The sequence below is a fragment of the Paramisgurnus dabryanus genome, chromosome 21 (assembly GCF_030506205.2).
Source record: "Paramisgurnus dabryanus chromosome 21, PD_genome_1.1, whole genome shotgun sequence".
Classification (NCBI taxonomy): Eukaryota; Metazoa; Chordata; class Actinopteri; order Cypriniformes; family Cobitidae; genus Paramisgurnus; species Paramisgurnus dabryanus.
Window position 1 is genome coordinate 14,619,020 of NC_133357.1, and position 25,534 is coordinate 14,644,553.

The 25,534-nt window shown below is 38.8% G+C and overlaps 1 protein-coding gene across 2 annotated transcripts in view; it reads left to right on the top strand.

Moving 5' to 3' along the window:
- spen (spen family transcriptional repressor) overlaps nucleotides 1–23,983 on the top strand; it is a 33,869-nt gene extending 9,886 nt beyond the window's left edge. The window contains exons 3-15 of one of the 2 annotated variants that reach the window (XM_065285805.2): nucleotides 152–775; nucleotides 11,203–11,363; nucleotides 11,499–11,699; nucleotides 11,792–11,943; nucleotides 12,032–12,157; nucleotides 12,323–12,436; nucleotides 12,565–12,678; nucleotides 12,774–12,874; nucleotides 12,962–20,588; nucleotides 20,742–21,089; nucleotides 21,184–21,378; nucleotides 21,481–21,639; nucleotides 22,138–23,983. In XM_065285805.2, the coding sequence (XP_065141877.1) occupies nucleotides 152–775; nucleotides 11,203–11,363; nucleotides 11,499–11,699; nucleotides 11,792–11,943; nucleotides 12,032–12,157; nucleotides 12,323–12,436; nucleotides 12,565–12,678; nucleotides 12,774–12,874; nucleotides 12,962–20,588; nucleotides 20,742–21,089; nucleotides 21,184–21,378; nucleotides 21,481–21,639; nucleotides 22,138–22,269 (10,054 nt within the window). In that variant the 3' untranslated portion in view covers nucleotides 22,270–23,983. The remainder of the gene's footprint in view (nucleotides 1–151; nucleotides 776–11,202; nucleotides 11,364–11,498; nucleotides 11,700–11,791; nucleotides 11,944–12,031; nucleotides 12,158–12,322; nucleotides 12,437–12,564; nucleotides 12,679–12,773; nucleotides 12,875–12,961; nucleotides 20,589–20,741; nucleotides 21,090–21,183; nucleotides 21,379–21,480; nucleotides 21,640–22,137) is intronic. The other variant, XM_065285806.2, reaches the window with a different exon arrangement.
- Nucleotides 23,984–25,534: the final 1,551 nt, after the last annotated feature.

The window sequence follows — 25,534 nt, forward strand, 5'->3', positions numbered from 1 at the left end:
CATGCACCTGCAGTTGTTTTGAATAATTCACCTCTTTAACGCATGTCACTTGATACCCATCTCTATCAGGAAACCAACTAAGAAAAATAACATTTGTTTCATTCTTTCCATTTTTTCTTTGCCATCCTTCATTCCTTTCCTTATCCTGTAGGGCGACAGACAGTCGGGAGCGCTCTTACGATCACAGTGCCTATGGACACCATGAACGCAGCACCAACAGCACTAGTTTTGATCGACCACGCCACTATGAGACTGATTATTACAGAGACTCAAGGGACCGGGCCCTTAGTGGAGCCAGTGGAAGTGGCAGTTCTGCCAGTGGCAGCATTGGAGGGAGCTCCTCCGGGGCCAGCGCAGGCGGCGGTGGGAGCGTCACGGGGAGCAGCAGTGCTGGTGGCAGCGTCAGCGCTGCCGCAGGAGTAGTAAGTGGAGCGTCAACACCAGGAGCTATAGTCTACTATGGTTCACGAAGTCGAAGCCCCAGTCGTTTTGAGACTACAGAGACTCGGTACGAGCCCCGTGCGAGGGAATCTTTCACTCTGGCCAGTGTGGTCCATCGGGATTTATACAGAGAGGAAAGAGGGAGACGAGGAGAAAGGACATACCACCACAGTCGAAGTGGTTCACCACACTCTTCACAATCACACAATCCATCACCGCAGAGGCTGGCGAGTCAGGCCGCACGGCCGGCGCGTTCCCGCAGCGGCTCAGGATCCCGCAGTCGCTCCTCCAGCTCTGATTCAGTCAGCAGCACCAGCAGCAGTGGCAGCGGCAGGTACGTTTCAAACGATCTCATTGGCATATCTTATTGTACTTTTAGTTTTAAATGTTTTCGTGACTGCTTGTACTTGACCTGCAGTGTTGCACTTTTAAGGGTTTGGTGGTCAGGCATTCATTTGAAACTTCATTTGCTGTTTTTTTATTTTTAAAATACTTTGACCCAGCCCAACTTGAGACATTTCTAAGCTGATTTCCTTTGAAAGTGTACTCTGTGGAGCTTCCAAATATATATATCAGAGCATTCAGACAACATTGCATAGCAACATTTGCTCAACCAGTGGTTTGAGGTTGTTGTCCGGCCAATGGAATACTTGAAGACAGTCTTTGAAAACTGGTGACACTGGTTGCACAAAATGACACAATTCACCATTACACCATAAGCATGTTGATGCTGAAAATCCCACAAGTTTAACTATCTTGATAACATTGATAACAAATGCTTGATTAGCATGTCGTGGCCATATGTAGTAGGATACTTCTCAGGTGCTTAGTCCTGGATCTTTGGACTGAAGCCACATGCTTTCATAATGACATGTGATAGCTTTGTGTTCAGTGGTCTTGGTGATCACCTTGGTGTCTGAAACAGTCCATAACCATGGTTACTGATTACATATCATTAACTCCATTAGACCCGCTGAGTCTTTCCTCTTGACTAAAGCCCTATTCGCATGGGATTAGTATTACCTGGTGACCTTTAGTCATTTTTAATAATTGCGGAGGTTGTCTGTGATCTTAATCCCGTGTAAATTGGCTATATCTGTAATTTGTAAAGGAAAAATTTCCCCGCCCATGACTTAACATATTTTGCCAAAAAACATGGTCCTGTGATTAATATTGCATATGGTTAGAGAAAAACTTTGATTAACATGGCGTCTTGTGTACGGTGTTATGCAAAGCCTTGACAACATAACAGGCTTCACTTATGCCGTGCAAATGCGCCACACGAAATTCAGATGTAGGGGGGTAATTTCTAAATCACACGAGGTCCCCAGATAATACTGATCCAGTGCGAATATGGCTACACTTGTTTTCAAAGAGTCTTGTTGACTTTATTGGTAAACGTTCCACAGGAAGCTTGAAAATTACAGTGTAAAACTATTCATCTCCCTGGAAAATTACAGCATTGATCCAGAGAGCAGTTATTTGCATTTTGTGACACAATAGTTGAACTCAAAATACTAGTTTCCAGAAGGTATCACCCCATTCAAGTCAATATTTGGTAGATCTACCATTGTTAACAATTATAGTCATGTCTGAGTATCCACAGAAATTTTACCTATTCTTTCTTGCAAAATTGTTCTTGTATTGAGATCGAGTTAGTAGCCTTAATCCTCAACACTCATACATTTTCTGTTTAGTTGAGATCTGGACTTTGTAGGTTACTTTTAAGGTGTACCTGTTTTGGCTGTGGATTTATGCTTGTGGTCATTGTCTCAGTGGAAACCATATTCTTAGCTGCAGGTGTCTGTCAAGCTTTTCTCGCCTTATTCATTTAACCCCAATAACTCTACATTTTCTTACAAGCACCAAAGTAGTGCTGGGTGGTTTACCCCAAAATCTATACCACATTTTTTAGCATTCTGGTGGTTTCACAGATTATCGCGGTCCTCCCATAAGAGTTCTGGATTTTCCTCTTACTTTAAAATGTATGCTTAGTTTTTCTTCATTATTAGTAGGCATGTTTACATAAAACCAAATAATCCGTTTGTAATTGTATTGATGGCTTAATCGTATTAAAAAACCTTCTCGTAAACACTTTAATCAATACGATTGGGGTCGATTGGATGCAAATTTCGATTGTATTGAAGAGGGTGGTGTAGTCTGATATGTGATCCGATCAGCAAGAGAAAAGTATGCATGTAAACACGTGAATCGTAGTATTTTCTCAATCGGATTCAAAAATACATTGTGCACATGCGCAGAACAATTGTGCTCAAGTTCATGTCTTATATTTACCTCTTATTTACATCACATAATTCTCTTCACAGAAACATTTGTACAATTATCCAGAAATAAAGCGTGAACTCGACAAGAGATGCTGTGTGCTGGGTGGCATTGCCAAGTCATTTTTTTCGAGTTCAGATTTGGGCTACTGTTTAAACTGCAGGTTTGTTTTTTTTCTGCAGGTAAAAGATGAAAAGATTTCAGTTATTGGTATTTGAGCTGTAAATATTCATCGGGATGCTTTTTGGCTAGTTTTGAATTTCTATATGGATGGTTTTGATGCGCAAATCTGGCAACCCTGGCTGTGCTCTTGAATAAACACATTGATAAACACATTGATAAACACATTTTAATCAGATTGCAATGTTTAGGGTACATGTAAACTGTATTGTCGTAACCTTCAATCAGATTAAATTCAGTCAGATTGACCAAATTTTGTGCATGTAACTTGTGCATTTTTTGGCACTGGATGACACCAGTATTGGCACATTAGATCTGTTTTTCTTCACCTATTTTCGTTTTGAAACTGGTGTAACAAATCAGATTAATGCGCGCCACCACAGTCACATAGTTTGACCGTTGTACTTGCGTCTCGCATCTTTTGCTGCATCTTGTATGAGCGCAATATGCTAAATAATTTAATCTCGTAGTGCAGTTCATCAATGTCAGTTTCAGGACAGTTGACCAATCAGAAGACCCTGCAGGCGGGGCAAGCATTGCAAGCTTTTGTTTACAGTAGAAAGTTGACATGTAATTCAAACCAGTTTACAGTTTGAACCTATAGATCACCCAGCAATACTTCACAGTAGGGTTGTGCCGATAGACGATAGTATCGTGTATCGACGATCTTCAGACATATCGCCAATGGCAGGCTTTCATGGCGATAGTCACGACGATAGTTGGCGAATGGTTATTATTATTATCATCATCATAGTTTTATATTAACACCCACAATGCATGCTTTTCCTCACATGAGGGTTTGGCTTCACTTTACGAGGAGAGCTTGTAAAGAGAGAATTCCTTCTTGCACGTACCTGCATTAATGCGCGCGTCTTGGTCTCCTTCTACCACTTAAATCCAGCGCGCCGCGTCATGAGCAGCTGCGCTTCTCTCTGTCTCACGTGCACGCGCTCTCGCGTCTGTCCGAAGTCTAAACATAAACTAAAGTAGTAATCCTTATGTATTTGTTCAGTTTAATGCGTTTCATGCGAGCTGAGGCAAACTTTACTTTTTGTTTAAAATATGACCCGCTGCATATTAGCGCCTCTCTCTCTCACTCTCGCGTACGTGCAGAAAGCTGCGCTCTGTCTGAAGTCAGATCACTAGGTATTAATCCTGTTTATGATATGCATTTCAAGGAGTTGTAGAAACACGTCCCTCGTGTTTAATATATGATTGTGTTTAAAATATGATCGCGTTTCGCTGGACCGATGCGTTTAAAAAGGCACCTCATGAGAGCACCACTGCTTGACACGTGTAGTCTTCTGCAACAGCACTAAACCAATGCATTGAATTGTTTATGTGCGCGCACGTGTGTGTGCGTGCGCAGATGCATGTTTTTACAGTTATTAAGTAATCATGATAGGGTTTTAATGACGCACTCGCATTAATGGCATCAGGTTTAAGAAAGTTGCGGCCATGACGGTGTTGCTCTTGTTTTTTTGTCCACCCATCAAGTGACTTGTTATAATGAGTAAAAAATTAACAAATAAAAAAATGAGTAAACTACTGCCCCGCCCCCCGATAATATCGTGTATCGCCGATCTCACAGGCTGACGATAGGACGATCTGAAAATAGGGCATATCGCCCAACACTACTTCACAGTTGGGATGGTGTACTATATGATGATAATGGATAGTCCAATGCCTACAAAGCTAAAAAAAAAACATTAAACCTTCTTCCAGCTAGTTTCAGACTTTCCTGCTCGCAGTTTCAAAAACTGAGATTTAATATGAATTTTTATTAACACCATTTATCTCCTTGAAACCCTTCAATATAAATGTTTGTTGCTGCTGAAGTACTCTGGCAACTGCCAGGGCTTTAGACTAAGTTTTACCAACTTTGCTACCAACTTTCTTAGTGCCTTGGAAAACTTCCTCGTCTGTCACAGCTTTCAAAGCATACTCAGCCACGGATACGCGCGGATGGATTCGAGACATTGCAGTACAAATGATTTCACCAGCACATGATTTGGTCGGACACTTTTATTACAGCAACATTAATCAATGCATGTAGATGAATAGTTGTCTGTTTTGCACTGATGTAAAGACTGACAGTTACACAAGACCTCATGTTGGCAAAATGTTTTAATCTTTTTTAACTCAGAAATACTGTATATGAGATGGCGCTTTATTATTGCTCATCGAGAGAGAGAGAGGGAGAGAGGGCTCAATCATTCTGAAATTACAGTCAAAAAGTCTTACTTTTTAAAAATATTTTTTCTCAAAAGCATTTTTTAAAAACAATAATAAAACAAAACTAGTATAATTTCTTGTTTTTATGCATCAATGCATAATTGCTTCACATCAGCATCGCAATATATCCATTAAATAATTATATTCCACAGCTCTACCATGCATTCACGCAAATGCAACCACGTCAAATTTTAACTCGCACATTCTCAAAAAATGGTCTTCGTCTGTAGCCCTGAACTGCTGTCATTTGCACAGTTTCTTGCCAATCCCTGCCAGTGAAGATTGTTACTCCTTCAGTCATTGGTCTCTTGTTGGCCTCTCCTACCAGTCTTGTCCTTGCATGGTTACGGGCGATAAAGTTTTTAGGCAGCCCTAGGTGGATTAACAGCTGTGTCCAATTCTTCCTGTTTAATAATTATTAATTTACCTGTAGTCCAGGAGATATTCGGTCACTTAGAAATCAACACAACCCCCTGTTGTGTGCATTTCAGTTACTTTCCACAAAGTTTCTTATGTTTTCTTTATCCCTTATTATGTTCTGCCACAACACTGACTTTTCTAAAGGAAGTGTATTTATGATAATCTTTTATCAATTGATACCCCTTGACTATCTAATGGTCATTTCTGTTAACTATTCATGAGCATAAATAAATAGTTTAACAATATTTAATAGTCATTTTCTGTTGATCATGCCAAATTAAGTACACTATGATCCAATGCTGTAATATAGCACCAAAGGGGTGAGTAGTTTTCTAGTCAGCCATGTTGGGATGCCCTGGAGCAGATAAATGCTCCATCTGGTCAGGAATTGCCCCCAGCAGGTTTTAGGCCAGATATTCATCTTTGGGAATCACTTTATATGATGGAAGTGCATTTGAGCATAAAATGTTAAACTTTTGTGGTTGTATTAAGCCTATGGTTCAAGTTAAAAATGAATCGGAGAAAGTGCATTTTGGCTGTTTTTTGTTTTCACCTTCAGACATTTACATTTTAAAGAATACCCTTGGCTTAGTCAAATCAGTGTCTTATTAGCTTTTACATTTGCTAATTGTAGTAATAATTTAATTGAGTGCTGCAGGGATGACTTATTTTTGTAGGCCAACTCGGAAGTTAGCTGGACACTGGTTCCCTTGCCAATAAAACTTTTGGATTATCACACAAGTAAGATCTGTGTTTTACACGTTTTGTCCAACAACATAATCTCCACAGATTAACACAATTTCTAGAAAGTCTAATGCGTTAACTTAAAAATGAAAAGCTAACCTTACTTGTGTCTTTACACTGCCACCGGCGAGAGCGTCAAAGTGGCCGGAAGTTATTCATTTTCAATGAAGCTGCGTTTACACTCGAGCTTTGGCCGCAACGCGAGTCTCCGCTAATCACACATTCAAAAAATGGATGAGGCGTTTGTAGTTGATGCGCTCGCTGTTGCACTTTTCTTTGAAACAACAGGGGGCGACCGGCGACGCGAGCAATCGAGTCAAAAACAAACACAAAGAAGAGGGTAGTAGAAGCCGTTCGCTGGAACAACCCTGGTGTTTGTAACATCAGAGCTAGATATATAAATATGAGAAATGAATAAAACATCAATCTCTTAAATATGTCTTTATTAAACATTATAATTTTATAAAAGTTTTACTTAACAAACAGTACAGAAATATAAGCTAAAAAAATATTTTTGCAAGTTTTATGTGTATCGACATCAGCCGATACATGCCAATATTTTTTCCGGCATTATTTACAGACAACATCGAAAGCTCGGCTTAACAGCTGATCATAGCTGGACAAAGCGGGTTTTTATTTCTCATCTCTATATATATTTGTAGTAGTAAAGTGCTAGAAATCAATATCCTTTTCTGATAGTTCCTCATCATTGTGGAGAACGCAGTTCAGGGTTCCATAGCACCCTCACCTGTTTTTACTATTTGCTAAATATAGTTTTTTAAAGTTTAATAAATGTAACTTTTTTTAAATTGAGACTTGTAACATTTGGAATCATCGTGTCATTTTTATGATGTAAATTGAGTGAGCAAAAGCAGTATCGCATCCAAATATCGGCTCAAGAAAATCTGCAGTCTGTATCGGTCATCGGCTAAGGCTGATGAAACAAAATCAGTTGAAATCAGCTGAACTTTATGGTAATGAGCTGACGTGGTTCGGCAGCAACAAATCGGAAAGCGGAAACGTTCGGTGGCAACTACACTCTAAAAAAACAAACGGTGCTATATAGCACCAAAACAATTGCTTTGGATCGTAACGATAGAAGAACCATTTTAGTGCCATATAGCACCGGTGAAGAACCAGTGAAGCACCAGTGAAGCACCAGTGAAGCACCAGTGAAGCACCAGTGTAGAACCATATAGGGGCCATATAGCACCACATATGGTTCTACATAGCACTATATGGTTCTACACAGGTGCTTCACTGGTGCTTCACTGGTTCTTCACCGGTGCTATATGGCACTAAAAATGGTTCTTCTATCATTACGATCCAAAGCAACTGTTTTGGTGCTATATAGCACCGTTTGTTTTTTAGAGTGTAGGGATGCTCATATCAGTTAATTTTCCCGACCAACAACCGTAGCTTCTAAACCGAACATTTACCGTTAACTTATAAGATTTTAATATGAAATTGTCATTGAGTAAAAATACAGTTGACGGTTGTCTGTGAACTAGTAAAAACAAAACATTTAATTTGAACGTGCAAACAGCAGCGACAGATCAACAACAGAACCAGGATTCATACATTATCAGATATTCACGCAACATTACCTTATCAAAAAGGACGCGATCAGTCCAGAGGATTAATATCTAAAGGGCAGATTGTCTCCATTTCATCTACCAGAGTGGTCATTTCTAAAGCAGGACGCTTTTCAGAAAGTTTTGGTTTTGCGTCGTCTTTCTTCATTTGTGCAAAAAGAGAGATGTTTATGGATAGGGTCAGAGGTCATCAGCGTACGTCTGTTCGGATGTGACGGACCGCGTCATCTTGCGCGGACACGCGGCGTCTCCGTTCAGCTTCCAAACACGCATACAAATTGATTACTTTATCAGACCGTCAGTCAGGGCAGCAATCATTTGTGTCATTTACAGGACATTCACAAATTAAAGATAGAAAAGTGGCGAAATGTCTGTCGGCTCATGACGACACGCACCATGTATTAACAAATATTTTTTTATTTTAACTGATAATGTTAATCGGTCATAAATTCTTACCTTCGGTAAACGTGTGAACATCCCTAGTGGCAACCAATCAGAAGGCAGAAACCTCCAGAAAATGCATTAGAGCGTCACAGCGTCTACTACATTTTTTCTATAGCGTTGTTGGCAGACCAGCCAGAGCTTTTTTGACGCTCCTGTCGGCGGCGGTGTGAACGTACCACATGCATTAGGCTACACGCAAACTACCTGACAAGGAAATACTTGATGAATCTTGATGTTGATGAATCTTCGTTGTTTGAGAGTGGTGTATTAGATGCTATAAATACTACCTCTTCATTTTTTTTTGACTTATCAGTATTGTTTTCGAATTGGATAGAACAAAAGTGGAAATTACCCATCTTGCCCAGATAGGGATGTTTGTGACATGAAGGTTTTTTTCACAGCAGTTCTACTCATTCATTTTGACCTTTGCCAAATACTGTAACTTCTCTGTGAAGGTTTTTGAGCTGCTCAGAACAGCCATTGTATTAGCAGCGTCTAGTATGATCCTTATCATAATCAATTCCTTGCCATAATTCTATCTCTGTTATAACATGTACCAGTCTTATTTCAATATGTTTTGTGGTGCACACATCTAGAGCACATGACCTTCCATAATGGCTACACCCAGACAATAGACGCTTCCATCTCCGTAAAAACCAGACACATCCTAATTTAGTCAATGAAATCGCAGATGTCCTCTGTTAATAGCTGGAACTAAATGTCATTTGGAAAGCAATTTTTATCTGGATAATTATTTTGTTAAACCTCTTATTTATTTTGCTTAAGTGAAAGAAATGTTATTAATGGCAAGATGCAGTTTTGAATGACTAATATATGTAAATATTGAGTATTTTAACAATATTTTTATAAGCATAAACCAAATGGCAATCTTTGTGTTGTTTGCTCCTCTAAATTGCAGGATGGTCTCCATCGCTGTTTTAAAGAGAACTATGACTATGTTTAAGCTAAAATGGAGAGTGGTTTATTTATCTGAAAAGGTTTGTTGTTAAATAAATTTCCTATATCGGTAGTGTGTGCTTGGAGGAGAAAATGCTGTAGGGGAATTTTAAGAAACAACGGCTGGTGTATTTTCACACTGCCCACTTGAACTCCCCCCACCCCCGTGAGATCCAGTTGGAACTGGAAATTTCTAGCCACCGCTGGCTCCTTGCCCACTCCCATAGGCCAGCCCCTATCAGAAGCACTGAGAGCAAGAGCGAGTGGGAAAAAGAGGGCAGTACAGCGATGTAAACAGACAAAAGGAAAGCAGTATATATGGCTGAATCATAGTGGGAAAAGTAGTACCCACTGTAAAGTCATGGCCAAACCATCATGTAAATGTTATTCAAGATGTACATATTAAGTCATTGAAATGTGTAAGGATATTGAAAGGATGGTTTTATAATAACATTTTGATTACTGAACATTTAATATGCTTTAATCAGCACCACAACGTGAAAAATAGACAACCATACCCTAGATGTCATTACATGAATGTGGTTTTGTGTCTGATGTTTAATCTCATTGCTGACCAACTGCCTTACACATGTATTTTATCATTTTACTGTTTTCTGTTATTCCTCTTGTTTCGTATGCCTCTACTGTACTGAAATGTATTTTCTGTAAAGCTGCTATACAACCATGCAAAATAGCACTATTAATATGTGTATTAATTCACCATTCAAATAAATTTACATTTTTTCTTTAAACAAATATTAGCTTTCAATGCAGGCATATCTTGCTTTTCGTAATAATGTTTTACTTTAGTAAAGTTATGTTTATTTTACTATTAAAACACTATTATTTGAACCTTAAAAAAAGAGCCAGCACCCTTACAATATATTGTCATTTAGCTTTATATACGTGAATGTGCCATATTGCTTGCAAGTTTCCTTGTCTTTTTTGTGACTGGTATAGGCATTCTTTTCATATTATAACATTTTTATATTTATTTGCTAAGACCAACAATGGTTTATTTATAAAAGGTGGCATTTTTTTGCCTTTAGTGCCTCTTAGAGGTGGGAAAATGAACTACAATTGAATTGAATCAATATAAGTTGTTTATTAATACTTATAACATTCCACCACTAAGCAACCCAGGTGAAAAAAGTACACTAAAATCCGCCTTAAGTGCACTTTCGTAAATATAGGTATAACTTTACAATAAGGTTCATTAGTTAACTACATTAGTTAAAATGAGCTAATAATAAACTGCACTTATACAGCATTTATTAATCTTTGTTAATGTTAATTTCAATTACTAATACTTTATTAAAATCTTGTTAATGTTAGTTAATGCACTGTGAACTAACATGAACAAACAATTAAAAGCTTTATTTGTATTAACTATCATTTACAATGATTAATAAATACTGTAACAAATGTATTGCTCATGGTTTGTTCATGTTATGCATTAACTTATGTTAACTAATGAATCTTATTGTAAAGTGTTAACTAAATATACTATTTCCATGCACGAATTCTGTACAATTAGTTAAAAAGTTGTTACTTTTTAAGATAAACTTAAGAATGTCTATGTTGAGAATGCCTGTGCTATTTTGAGACACCATTTATTTCAATAGACTAAATTGTTTTTAAGTGTTACTAGTATTTGGTTTACTTATTCAAGTGCACTGAGCTGCTACTGAAGTAGAACTATACTTTTAATCAGCTTATTTTGTAGTGTATAACGTTTACACTTTTATTTAAATAACAATGTAATACAAGTGCACTTGCTTGTATTTAAGTATATTTTTTGTACATTCAGGTATACTTTATTTTTATCTGGGAATGAATGTAATTTTATATCATTGTATTTACATGGTACTAAAAAGAGTGTTTTGTGTTTTTTTTTTCACAGCAGTGATTCCAGCAGTAGCTCCAGTGATCGTTCGCCAGCTCGTTCTGTACAGTCCACAGCGGTTCCCGCTCCTTCTGCTCAACCTCTACCTTCACTAGACAAAGATGAACCTCGCAAAAGCTTTGGTATAAAAGTGCAGAACCTCCCTGTGCGCTCAACAGGTAAGGTTTGAGTTAAATTAAGTCCAAATTAACTTTTCAAACTACCCAACAAAACAAAACAAAACCGTATTGCTGAGCAATGTTTGGAAAGATGTCATATATGTGTGTGTAATTTGAGCCAACCTGTTTTTTCAGATACAAGTCTAAAGGATGGTCTCTTCCATGAATTCAAGAAACATGGCAAAGTGACATCAGTTCAGATTCATGGTGCCTCTGAGGACCGATATGGACTGGTGTTCTTTCGCCAGCAAGAGGACCAAGAGAAAGCCCTGAGTGCATCTAAAGGAAAGCTGTTTTTTGGGATGCAAATTGATGTCACTGCTTGGCATGGCCCAGGTTTGTTCCCTATATTTGTACAAAATTAATTTGTTGTTAACTTTAGAGGTAGCAGTGGACTCATCTTGGTTCTCTAATCTTTTGCTAAATAGAAACTGAGAGTGAGAATGAGTTTCGGCCTTTGGATGAACGTATAGATGAGTTTCACCCCAAAGCAACAAGGACATTATTCATTGGAAATTTGGAGAAAACGACAACCTATCACGATCTACTAAACATATTTCAGCGTTTCGGAGAGATTGTTGTAAGTAGACATTATGGAAATCTTTAGTTAAAGCATGCATGATTCTGGAAAAAAAATTAATATTTTAACACGGTTTTGCCTTTACTAGGATATTGATATCAAAAAGGTAAACGGATCCCCCCAGTATGCCTTTCTTCAGTATTGTGACATAGTGAGTGTCTGCAAAGCAATCAAAAAAATGGATGGTGAATACCTTGGCAACAACAGGTTAAAGGTGAGGATGAGATCAAATTGATTAATAATTCAAAATATATGGTTTCCCTTCACTTACAGCCAAACTTTATTTACAGTCTTTTTTTTAATTCTTCTTAAAATTAAGTCTTTAAAATTTCTGTGAGAAATATTCGTTCACTTAAAAATACGTTTTTCTTTCCTGCAGCTTGGGTTTGGCAAGAGTATGCCTACTACATGTGTGTGGTTAGATGGCTTGGCCTCGAATATTACTGAACAGTATCTTACAAGACACTTTTGTCGTTATGGACATGTTGTAAAGGTAATCATCCTTGCGATTTTACATTTCTGTTTTTTGTTTACATTATATATCTTTATTACTTTAATCAATAGAATATACATTTCAAATCTGTAATTATATACATTTCTTAAATTACAATTATTTATCAGGTTGTGTTTGACCGACTGAAGGGAATGGCCCTCATCTTATATAATAATATAGAGTATGCGCAGGCCGCTGTCAAGGAAACAAAGGGTTGGAAAATTGGAGGAAATAAAATTAAGGTTGGTAAAACGGTATTAATCATACCAATGCACTTTTGATTAACTGAACAACGTATTATTTGTTGATCTTACATTTTTAAATGATTTGTTTGTAGGTTGACTTTGCCAACCAGGAAAGCCAGATGGCTTTCTACCGTTCAATGCAGGCATCTGGACAGGATATAAGAGATTTCTATGAAATCATTTCTGAACGACGGTGAGCCTATATTTTAATGTCTTTCTTATTGTGTGATATAATGGTTGTCTTCATGTCCACTCAAATTCTTTGTCTGGGCTTTTACAGAGATGAGCGCCGGCCGCCATATGAGTTCACAACTGACCGGACATACTATGAGAATGTGCGTACCCCAGGCTCCTACACAGAGGATCCACGTCGAAAATATCCTGGCAGAAGTCGAGATTTTTATTCAGAATGGGATCCTTACCAGGGGGATTACTATGACCCACGATACTATGATGACCCCCGTGAATACAGGGATTATCGAGACCCCTATGAGCAGGATATTCGGAAATACAGTTACTTGCAAAGAGAACGTGAAAGAGAAAGAGAGCGGTTTGAAACAGACCGTGAACGTGACCATGGTCGACGAACCACTGAACCACATAATCAAAGCCCATCCCATTCACGTCGGCCTGCCAGCCCTGCTGCCTCCCCATCCCTATCAGAACGTCCACCCAGTGAGACTGAGCATCTTGTTTACAGTCACTCATCTGAGCGAAGTGGCAGCTGCAGCTCACTTTCTCCACCACGCTTTGAAAAGTCAGACAAAATTCGTTTGGAAAGGCACAGTAGGAGTGATAAATCAGAGAAAGACAAATCTCTCTTTGAGACAGAGCGTGGAAGTGGAGGAGAAAAAGAACGCCATGCTGGCCGTAAAGAGAAAGGAGAGAAGGATAGAACAGAGAAGCAGAAGTCGAGGAAATCCAAACTTGCATCTCCCACTGTTCCATCATCAGAAACCGACTTTGAATTTGACAGGGACAACAGCCCAGAGGCTAGCTTAACTTTGCGAGGGAAAGCCAACAAATCATTAATCAAAGAGAAAGACTCCTCTGGAAAAGGAAAACTTGATTTGCCGCCTTGTGTTGTCCAGCTGACAAGAGTAAAAGAGAAGGAAGGAAAGTTAATAGAAAGTGTCTTCAGTGAGAAACCAAAAACAAAAGCTGTGAGTGATCCAGTGCGGTCTCCAACCACACCCCCCTCAACTGACCACAAGAGTATGTCTTTCCGCATAGAGACTCAAGGTAGAGATATTTTTAAGCAAGGAAAACCTCTCAAGGAGAAAAGCTTGGCTAGTCAGGTTGAGATTGTGGATAAAGAAATCAAGGTGAAAAATAAAAAATACTTTAAAACTGATCCAGGATTTGACACCAGTTCTTCTGTGGATGCAGACCGCTTGGCTGCACGTAAGAGGCGTTTTGATGACTCATTTGGAAAACCTGATCATTTAAGCAGGAAATGTCAGGAGGAAGATGAAGGCAAATTAAGGAGAATCATTGATGATTATTTGCCAAAAGACACTGATTACGATAAAAAGATTAGAAAAGAAACTCACAAGAGAGAGCAAAAAAATAAGCTAGAGAGATTGGCTACTGTTAGTACAACAAAAGAAGAGGTGGACACTATTATGTCAGCAGGGCTTAGTCTAGATCTTCGGTCTCGTCTTGGGGAACCAACTGAAGAGGCAATTGATCCCTTAGACTGTCTTGATCAAAAAACAGAACATTTTGGAGCTAATTGTCAACCAAGTTTAAGTCTTGCAGTCTCTGATGATGGGAGTGTAGAAATGGAATCTCTAAGAGACCAAGAATCACAGCACTTAAACTACGAATTACTCTCCACTAGGCTAGAAATAGATTCAGAAAGTAAAGAAAGGTTTCTCTTAGACATCGATCACTCACAAAGCTGTAGAAAACAAATGGAGCAAAACCGTCGCATTCAACAACTTTTGGAATGTAATAAATCTGATAAAACTGAAAGCACACCCAGCACTGATGCAGAGGACTTTGATCGTCGAAGTCTTATGCATGAAGTAGGAAAACTACCCCAGGATGTAACTGGTGATTCACCACCAAGTAAGCGAAAAAAGTTGGAAGCATTGGAATTGGACATTGGCTTGACAAGAGTACACAGTTGCCACAGCTTTAGACAGATAAATGATGAACCTGATAGGAGATTTCCTGATAGGACACCTTTTGCTGAGGAGGACAGAACTGCATCACAGTTAGTGGTAGATAATTCACTAGTGGAGAAAGAATGTTTTCCCTTTGATGTATGTAAATACAACATTGATAATTCAGTGCATCAAGGGCCTACATCCCAAGCAGAGATTTTAAAAGTTAAGCCTGATGAGGAGTTTTGTTGGGAGAGCAATATTCGGCAGGGCGCAGTGAGAGAAATGAGCTTCCCTACCAGCATTGTTAAACAGGAAAGTATACGTTCTGAGCATGAATTGGAACCTGGGGAGGTTCAGTCAGACTCTGATGATGATGATAGTGACAGCAGGCACCTTTCAGTGAAGCCAAACTCCTTTAAAAGAGATCATGAAGAAAGGTTGGCAGACATAAAGTCTTCTGAGTCTCTTGAAAAGAACAAGTTCTATGAATTTGCATTAGATAAGACCATAACACCAGACACCAAAGCCTTGCTTGAGCGTGCCAAGTCTCTGTCTTCATCTAGAGAAGAAAATTGGTCTTTTCTTGGTCATGATTCAAAATTCAAAAACTTTCGCAATAGCACAGATAAGGAGAAGTCTGAACCCGCCCCAAGACCTATTCCTTCATGGTACATGAAAAAAAAGAAAATCCGCTCTAATTCTGAGGGAAAGCTTGATGATAAGAAGGATGAAGCCAAACATGAGGAACAAGAACGACAAGAGCTATTTGCTTCTCGTTTTCTTCATAGCTCAATCTTTGAGCAGGACTCAAGGCGACTTCAACACCTTGAACGTAAAAATAATGATCCTGAAGTTAGACCCAGTAGAGAAAGTATTATATGTGATCCCCAATTGGACCAAACTGGAACAAAGGGTTCAGACCACTCCAAAGAGCCAAAAGTATTGTTTCATAGCCGCTTTTTGGAGCTTCAACAACAAAGGGATAAGAACCAACAGCTGCAACTTTCAGAGAGAGACAATGTACCTGATCAGTTGGACAAAGAGAAGATAATTGAGGTAGAGCTTGGGTCTTCCAATGTATCTGAAATTTCCCAGGAAATGTCTGAAGGTCCAACTACAACATCCACTTTTTCCAAAGTCTCCAAGACTTCTGTGCAATCAGATAAGCCAGTTTTGCCCTCTACGTTAACAAACATAGATGTTCCAGCAGTCATGGATGAGAAGTCAGAAGATTCTTCATTAGTTTCTTCTCCATTAATAAGCCTAGAGGAGGAGGACAAAGCTGTCTCACTAAATGCCACACCCCTTAAAATCACGATTAACAAAGAGTTACCAGTTGAAGAACCTAGTGAGAAACTGAGTGAGGACAGAAGAACTGTGACCTTAACTGTCGAACAGAATTTTGATGTCAAACCACCTACTCCTGGTGCATCATTGAATAATACTGAGCAAGAACGTAATCCCTTACAGGCATCTTCTGTGTTGATTCCAGAGGCTAGCCAAACTCAAGAGACTGTGGAGCTTCCAGAAATCAAAACCGAACCTGTTAGTGATTCTGTGCACCAGGTTACATCCCCACTTGGGGTGGAGTTGCCAGTCATTGAACCAGAGGTTGAACAGGCACAAACAATAAGAAAACACCCCAAGAGTAAAAAGACAAAAAATATCTCACCAGCCACGACACCAACTCCTCAAGTTGGTAACGAGAAACCAGCTACGAGAAAGAGTGAGCGCATTGACAAAGAGAAGCTAAAAAGATCACCCAGAGGGGACTCTACTAAAGTTATGACGGATTCCAGGAACTTAGCAAAATCTCCTGTTCATGCTACAGATTTGGAACAGGGCCATGAATCAAACATGAACTCTGGGAGAACACGACAGCGGAGAAATGTGCGGTCTGTTTATGCAAAACCCCATGAAGATGAAGCTTCTCAACAAACTGGAAAAGAGACTACAGAACCTCTCCGTTCTACTCGCAAGCGTGGTAGTGATAAGGATGCTGCAATACAACATATGGTAAACACACCTGCTCCACACACCAGGAGAGGTCGTCCACCCAAAACTCGCAAAAGATGTGAGGATGTGTCACCAGTTAAAGCAGATCAGACCAAAAATTCTGAGGGCGAAGAGACTGAAAATAAAGAATTAGTTAATAGTGAAGTTTCTAAAATACCAGAGGGATGGCGATCCCCACGAACTCAAAAAGTGCATTTGTCACCTGTAAGAGCAGGACAAAGCAGAAAATCATTAAAATTTGATAAAATGTCTGATAGTTCAGAATTTAATCAGACAGATAAAATAGAGACTGATATGCCTGCTACCCTAGTGCATCAAGATGAAGCCAAAGATGAAATTCCAATGGAAGGTGGGCAGGTCTCACATGAAATCAAACAACACACTAAACGAGAAAAAGAACTTGAATATCCTGCTGAGGAGAAACCTACAGATAATAAAGAAATCATTCCTGTAGATAAAACACAGATATTAGAAAAAAACGAAAACGTTAAGACATCAAGATCCACACGGAACACAAAAGTGGCATCTGATGAAAAGTCCCTAAACGTAGTTAATCTCACTGTGGATGCAGTTAAAGATTCCCTTCACTCTGGTGTTGAAAAACCTGTACATTTTGAGGACTCTTTGAACAAGACCAAAGCTCCACTATTAGAAAAAGAGGACCCAAATATCCCAATTTACCACAAAGAGAATGATCATAGTCCTGATAAAAAGGAAGAGCCTCTATCAGAACCGGAGCCTCCTTTTGATCCTGTGGTTGCCTTGCTTGCTCGTCAAATGGAACTGGAAAGGGCTGTGGAAAATATTTCCAGGCTTACAGATGAACAACATCCAGTACCATTCAAAGAACCACAAACTGTACCACCAACTTTAATACCACCTGTTGTAGTACAACCAGCAGATGAAACTGAGGTAGAAAAGCCTGCCAACCCAGCAAGTGAAACTGAACTTGCTGCAGCAATTGATTCCATTACTGCTGAGGATATATCAGGTGATGCAGATGGATTTTCTGCGCCAACAACATACACAGCCCTACTTTCCACAACAGAGACACTAGTTTTGCCTGTAGCAAATGAGGTTAATGAACCTGAGACAGACTTGACTATAAAGAATTTTGTGCAGGCTGAACCAGAAAGTTCAGGTCTAGAATCAAAATCTTCAGAAACAAATACCACAGAAGCTTTAACAGAATCTCCATTATCAGAGGCAACCAAAAAGGGAGGACGAACACGACCAAAAACACCAAAGAAATCTAGAGGGCGGAAGGTTTCTTCAAACAAAAAATTTGACATAGCTGAGAATACACTGTTGGAACCTAAGTCAACAACAGTCAAACTTCCAGAGTCGATCCCAGAAGAGATTCAGACTGCCAACCCCAAGGCAGCAACATCCACAGCTGCAGCAGCTGTGGTCACTGTCGCTGCTGCATGTAAACATGAGGCTACATCTACAGTGATTTTGGACACGCCAAAAGAGGCAGAACAGCCTGCGGTTGACCAGCCTGAACCTCAAGAATCAGCCTTCCACACTGGGAATAATAGTCCTTCATATTTGAGGATACAACAACCATCTCCAGACCCTGTAGCATCTGGCCTTACTTCACCCACAACCTGCCTGAATTCACCTGCATACTCTGCAAAGACTTCTCTCACACCACCTGAGTGGAAAACCAGGACAGAGGAGATGTCAATACCACCTAAAACACAAGTTAGTGTCACTTTGTCTACATCTGGAGTGGGGGGACCTCCATCAAATCCTCCCATGCCCCCTGACACCAAAGCTTCTGATATTGACCCTAGTTCCAGTACATTGCGAAAGATTCTAATGGAGCCAAAGTATGTATCTGCTTCAAACAGCAATGCAGTCTCAACCACTCAATTCACAAAAACTTTAGCTGATCCACGGATGTCTGATAATGAAAATTCAGTTGAGGCTCTGTTGCCTTTAAAGTCCTCTCTACGTGAAGATAGACCTAGCCCTATAACCCAACTTGTACCCCGTACAGTACCACCACAGCCACCTTCTTTACAACATTGTGAGGGTCAGCAGATCTTAAAGGAGAAACTGGCTATAACGTCTACTGCTACTTCTGTCATTAGTCGGATCCCTATGCCTTTTGATTTTGAGGAAACACCTCGTATCTCTTTGAGCAATCGTAGCCCTGGAATATCTTTACCCAAGCAAAAATATCGTTCAGGCAGTAATGAAAATAGCAGGTATCATGGACTTTCTCTATCTGATGATGTAGGAAAAGTTGGACGGCCTACTATTGAAAGCACACATTGTAACATGGGGTTAGGTAGTGGATTAAGAGTAAATACATCAGAGGGTGTCGTTGTATTGAGTTATTCTGGACAAAAGACTCCCGGATCACAGCGGATCATTGCCAAAATTAGTCAGGTTCCACCAGCCAGTGCAGTTGATATTGAGTTTCAGCAGTCTGTATCTAAATCTCAGATAAAACAAGAACTACCATCACAACCCTCTACCCCAAAAGGTTCACAGACACCAACAGGTTATGGACACACAGGAGTGTTATTAACTGGCCAGTCATACAATGCTCAAACGGTTATTTCCTCAATTAATCAGGAAAGTCCTATTTCTGAAAAATCTGAACAATCCTACCACACCAATCAGCAAGGAAGCTCTGTGAAAACCTTCCAGCAGGCCACTGGCAGTTCTCCACTTCTAAGGTATAGTCAGTCCGTTACACAGCAGCAACATATTAAAAAAAATGGAGCAACTGAGTCTGTTTCAATAAAAGTTGAAATGAAACCATCACAAACCTTCAATGTAAACCCAGTTTTAAGCCCACACCACCCTTCTTTATCAGGCAATCATATTTCAAGCCCAGGGGCTTCACATGAACGAGTGGTCACACAACCAAAGCAGGATTCACATTCACCAAGGGCATCAGGTTATTCAGCTTCAAGCTTTCCGAACGTTCGTCCTCCTAGCAACTCCGTTGTTTTGGGATCAGCTGGCCCTATATCTCAGTACTCGTCAAATGTACACCATGCTGAGCAGTCAGTGATAATGCCCCCACATAGTGTCACCCAGTCTTTGCCCTTAGGTCATTTGTCCCAAGGAGATGTAAGAGTCAATAATCCTTTATCTGGAATAGGTTATGGTATTCATGGATCTCCACGGTCTGGACCTCAGCAACGCCCCACTACTCCCCAGCCTGCGGTGATCAGAGATGTGGTTCTGAAGTCACATGCTGGTTCATCTGCTGGTGGCCAGATTGGTGAAATAAGCAATGATGATATGCAGAATCACCCACAAGGACATCGTAGGGCATCTGCACCCCAGATACAGCCAGAAAGCATGGGAATGCAGCCTGAATACAAAGGTCTCCATCACCGGGCATTGCGCTTTGATCAGTACAGCAGAGATGTACGGCTACTTGTGCACCAGCATTTAGCTGACCATCAAGGAGTTGAAAGTCGTCAATCTCGAACACCAGACGGAATGCAGTCTCCCTCACACATATTGTCTACTAAGTCCTCCCCTGTATTAAAGACTACTCCACAAATTGTGAGGGATGCCCCAAAACCAATGGAGATAAAGATGCCACCCTCCCCTCACTCAGAGAGCAGAATAATTGGACACCCACCAAGCTCTGTGATGGTATCTCCTCAAGGAGTACAGTTGATTCATCCTGGCAATGCAAATCACATATCTGAATACTACAGAGAAATCCGTGGTTTTCATTCCCAATACCCAAGTCATTCAGTAATTGGGGTTAATGTGGCTAATCGTGGAATTGCATCTCAGGTAAGCTACTGCTTGTGATATTTGTTAAGTTAATATTTCTGTTACCCGTGAAAAATCTTTTTTGTGAAAACTTGGATTCTGTAGATTTAAGATGTGCAAGTTGTGTGAGATTTCGTACCTAATGTTATATTTATGTATCCTGTTTATAACCAGGTATCACAAGACATTGATCATGGTCAGAGACATAAGGCTTCTTCTGTCTCCTCCATTGGGTCAATGGGAGGTACTGGTGAACCAAAACATGACAGTTCACACATTCGACACCCAAACTCCATGGATTTGTCCCACATATCACGAGTTCAGGGAGAGACTGGGTCCCCCTCTTACATTTCTCCAGTGACCATAACTCCCAAGTTGGACTTGCCCATCTCTGTACAGAAGGGACCTCATGGACAGATTACTAACCAAATGGTAACTCCATCCTCAGCCTCATCTCACGTGCGATCAGACATTAAACTTGATCACACAGGGCGGTCTGTTGACATGGTGCAGTTGTTAACGGTTTGTCAATTTTTGTTGTTATTTTAATCATAATCTCTAATGAAAACAATACATTTTTACCTTCAGGTTTTAATAGTTTCTTTGTCTTCCTTAGAAATACCCAATTATGTGGCAAGGTCATCTGGCATTAAAAAATGACAGTGCAGCAGTACAGCTGCACTTTGTGTCTGGTAACAATGTACTGGCTCACCGCTCACTGCCACCACCAGAGGGAAGTCCCTTGCTTCGCATTGCCCAGAGAATGCGTTTGGAGGCATCACAACTTGAAGGGGTTGCAAGACGGATGACTGTAAGCCTACCTATTTTCTTTCTCAGACTATATCAATAATTTCTCAATAAATAAACTAAATAAATTGTGTTGGGAATTTAATAAAAAAAAAAACTTTTTTAGGTTGAAAGTGAGTACTGCCTTCTATTGGCATTGCCTTGTGGATTGGACCAAGATGATGTCCATAACCAGACCCATGCTCTCAAAACTGGTTTTATCAATTACCTGCAAGCAAAACAAGCTGCTGGAATTATCAACGTCCCCAACCCAGGCTCAAACCAGGTAAGTACTCAAATTTAAAATTAGATGCAACGCAAACTGAGCATTGACAGATACTTCTCAGAAATATCATATTTAGTTTTCCACAATCAAAACCCAACCATTTTATTAGCGGCAAGGAACGGTTACATTTATGTTTCCACTTCGGCATGACACAATTACAAACAATAATTTCACTCTGAATTCTTAGCAGGGTTGTCTAACTTAAAAGTAGTCCTAAAACCAAAATATGATAATTCATCATAACTTGCTTGCTTATGCAAGCTCATACCGTCTTTCGTTATCAAATCAACGAAGTACACATTTGTATTACATTCCAAAAGATGCTATTATAAGCTCTACAATGGAAAATAAAGCCATAACTGTATTGACTCGGGTTGGATCGGCGCGGATTGGTTACACAGCAGTTTGGCACGAGGATGGAAAAGTGGCTATAGAGTTATTAGTGAATAATAATTATACAATGCAGTAACATCTTTGTTTCCTTACTTTCCCTTACAGCCAGCCTATGTTGTCCAGATTTTCCCTCCCTGTGAGTTTTCCGAGAGCCACTTGTCTCATCTTGCTCCGGACCTTCTCAATAGCATCTCTAGTATCTCTCCCCATCTTATGATTGTTATCGCTTCTGTATAAGAAGTTTGCAGCTTCTCACATATACAGTATGCCAACACCAGCCTTGGGAACTTACCAGTTTTTTTACTCTGAAAAGGAACTCATTGTATTGAGAGTTTATTCCCTTTTGGCCATTAACTCACTCTGTTTTTGTTCGCTCACCAGCTTTTTAAATCCATTGAAACATTGCCGCTTCCATCTCACTGTGCACCACTTTGAAGTGCACAGAGTCAGTGGAGCTACTTACAACGATCAATTCTCTGATCATTTATTTTATTTTTTCTTCTTTTGGAGATTTTTATCTATGGTTTTTAAAACAGTGAATATCTTTGAGATTATTAGGACATCATGGGGGTTAAGTTTTCTTTTTTTTATTGATATTGTAGTGTTTTTTTTTCTTTCAGTGATCAAGATCAGTCATTGCACTATGTTATGAAAATCAAAAAAGTAAGACAACTTTGTATAAATTGATTATTGAAGTTGTACCTTTACATTACTACATGGACATGCTTCATTCACCAGCCATTTTGTGGTCAAGAATAAAAATGTTATCTTGTCAAAGCATTTCATAGAATTTCTTTGACAATTTTTATAATGTAAAAAATAATGTAATATAAAGCAGCTATTGTTCAATCATAAGTAAACAAGTCACTTCCATGTCATTTATAGAAATGACTCTTGATATAACCCTTGTTCTTTCCCAAAGGGACAAAAATGGGAGTATTGCGAGTTGTACAGTTTACACTTGACGCCTCAATAGGGGATTGTATACTTTTCTGCTTTCCTCTGAACTGATTTTAAGGCGTGACTGTAAATATGTATATTTAAAGACTTTCAAAGCAGCCATTAGACATTGCAGATAACAAGATTGACAACCTATTGCCATCAACCATGAAAATTAATTGTCTGTTACCGATTGAGTGTCTTTGTGTCCTGTGCCATACTCTTTTCCATGGAGAAAACTAAATTAATTGAGATTGATCAAACTTTATTTTGATATTTTGTATTTGTGACTTGATCTATAAGGCCTGCTTGATCTGTAATTGCCTTTGTTTTATGCTTTCTATTCCCTACCTCTAATTTCATCTTTTTTTATTGTCATGTACGTAACTAAAGGGGAATCTTAACTGATGATGCTGCCTTTAGGACCCCTAAAAATGTATAATTTTGTTTCTTTCTTGGTTTTTTGAACATACCTCTGAATGTCCAACATGAACAGTGCAATGCAAGTGGTAAAAATACTTTGTAAAAAGAAAAGAAAGATAAACTATGTATAAATCTGTCAGGAGACATGTTAGAGACCTGATTTTGGTCTAATTTCTTCACTGATGTCTCTTTGAGCCAAGCTGTATATAATCATTTGTGTTGTTATGTCTCTGTTTTTGTCATATGTCAGGGTCATTGTTTTGTGAGACAAAACAAAAATATGTAAAGAAAACCGATGCAGAAAGTATAACCATGAGTCTTAGTTTTGCAGTTTATTTGGGTTGACTACAAAATTTCTCATGGTAATTTTGAAGGCACTTACATTTTTGATATACAAAATTTAAGATATTAGAATACCAAAAGAGAGAGCAAACAAAAACAGCAGATCTTAAACTTTTGTCTTTGTTTTATCTTATTTCATCATTTTGAGTGTATTTTGCTGTTCCTCTATGAGGACATTTTAAAATGTAAAATAAATTTTGTTGGTTAACACTTCTGCAGATCATTAAATGGTCATTCGCTATCTGTATGCTGGTGTTGCTTTTTGTGTCGCTTTTGAGTTTTGTTTGGTAACTTGATGCATACCCTGTTCATATACAAATATATACAATTGTAATTTATCATACAAAACTGCAGCCTTCAAAGTCTGAAGTGTAGCAATTTAGGGTAACATGTTTAGTTTTTCAATTGTAGTGATCGAAACCTCCACTTGATGGCAGTGTTGTGCTAACATTTTCTGTACAGCTAAATAACTAAACGCTAACTTGCTCTGTCTAGGTAAGTTAAACTCTTTTCAAGCTCTCTGAATTGCCTGTAACTGTTATTATAAAAAGACAACAAAACTCTTTATATGATCAAATACAGTTTATGAATTCGGATAGACAACCAGTCAGCTTCAGACCAAGTCATACTAACGTTAAGCATTGATTCTTGTTTTCAAACACGTTAATTAAGTCACAGTCAAAACGCCAAACTGAAAGTTTTTTTAAGGAATTATTGTTTAAAATATTACCTGACTTTGAGACCCATACCATACATAAAGCACACACCCTGTAGGAGACTACAAAGTTTTAAGCACAGCACCGCATGGTCAACCAAGATGATCTGCATGCTTACGTTGTATCCAAATGAAATATGCTGAACCATATCGCATTTTTAAATCAGATTTATTCTTTTTAAATCAGGTTTTTGTCATTTGACAAAAAATTAAAAATATCTGCTGGTATAAACTTTTAGTGTAAATAGCTTCAAATTGTTGATTTATCTTGATGTTATCAAAAAATAAGAACTACTCCAAATCAATTTCTTTTGTCAAGAGAGTAAAAATTGTCAAAAGAGAAAAATAACATTTGCCCTCAAATGCCCTGTAAATGTAGAGATTGAGATAAGTGAAACAAAAACTTTAAATAGCGTAAGTTAATTTACATCTTGTTAAGCGTGTATTTAAGCACGTGACTGTTATAGTTATAATATAATATAATATAATAATATAGTTATAATCTTCTGTTTACACTCACATGACTGAATAATGTTTGCTAAAGATTAATGATTTTTTAATCGAACGGATTTTGTACAAAACTGTCCCTGATTGGCCAGCTAATCTTTGCGTTGTGATTCATCTGAATACCTCTGACGTCAGCCGGAAATGTGACGCTCCTTACCATGTTTAAAAGATTCGGTTGCTAACAGGAGTTAACTTACAGGCTGTGAGTCCAAGTGGGAAGAATTATTGTCGGTCTTTACTACATCACCAATCCCAGAAAGTAAACTATTGCCTACAATCCGTGTTTGTTGTAGTCCAAGAAAAGAGAAATATTGGAGACGATAACTCGGGTCATCGTTTACTTTGGGGTTTGTACCTTTTGCATATTGTTAACATGTACTAATACACACTTACACACCAAAGAAAAATGTAAAATGATCAATCAGATAAGTGTAGTAAATACGGTATACTGCAATTTACTATAGTAATGTACAAATGCATATACACTTTATCAATGCACTGATATTAGAAAATACTGCAGTAGCCTATACATTAACAATATTAAAATATACAACAGTATTTACAGTTTGTCATTTC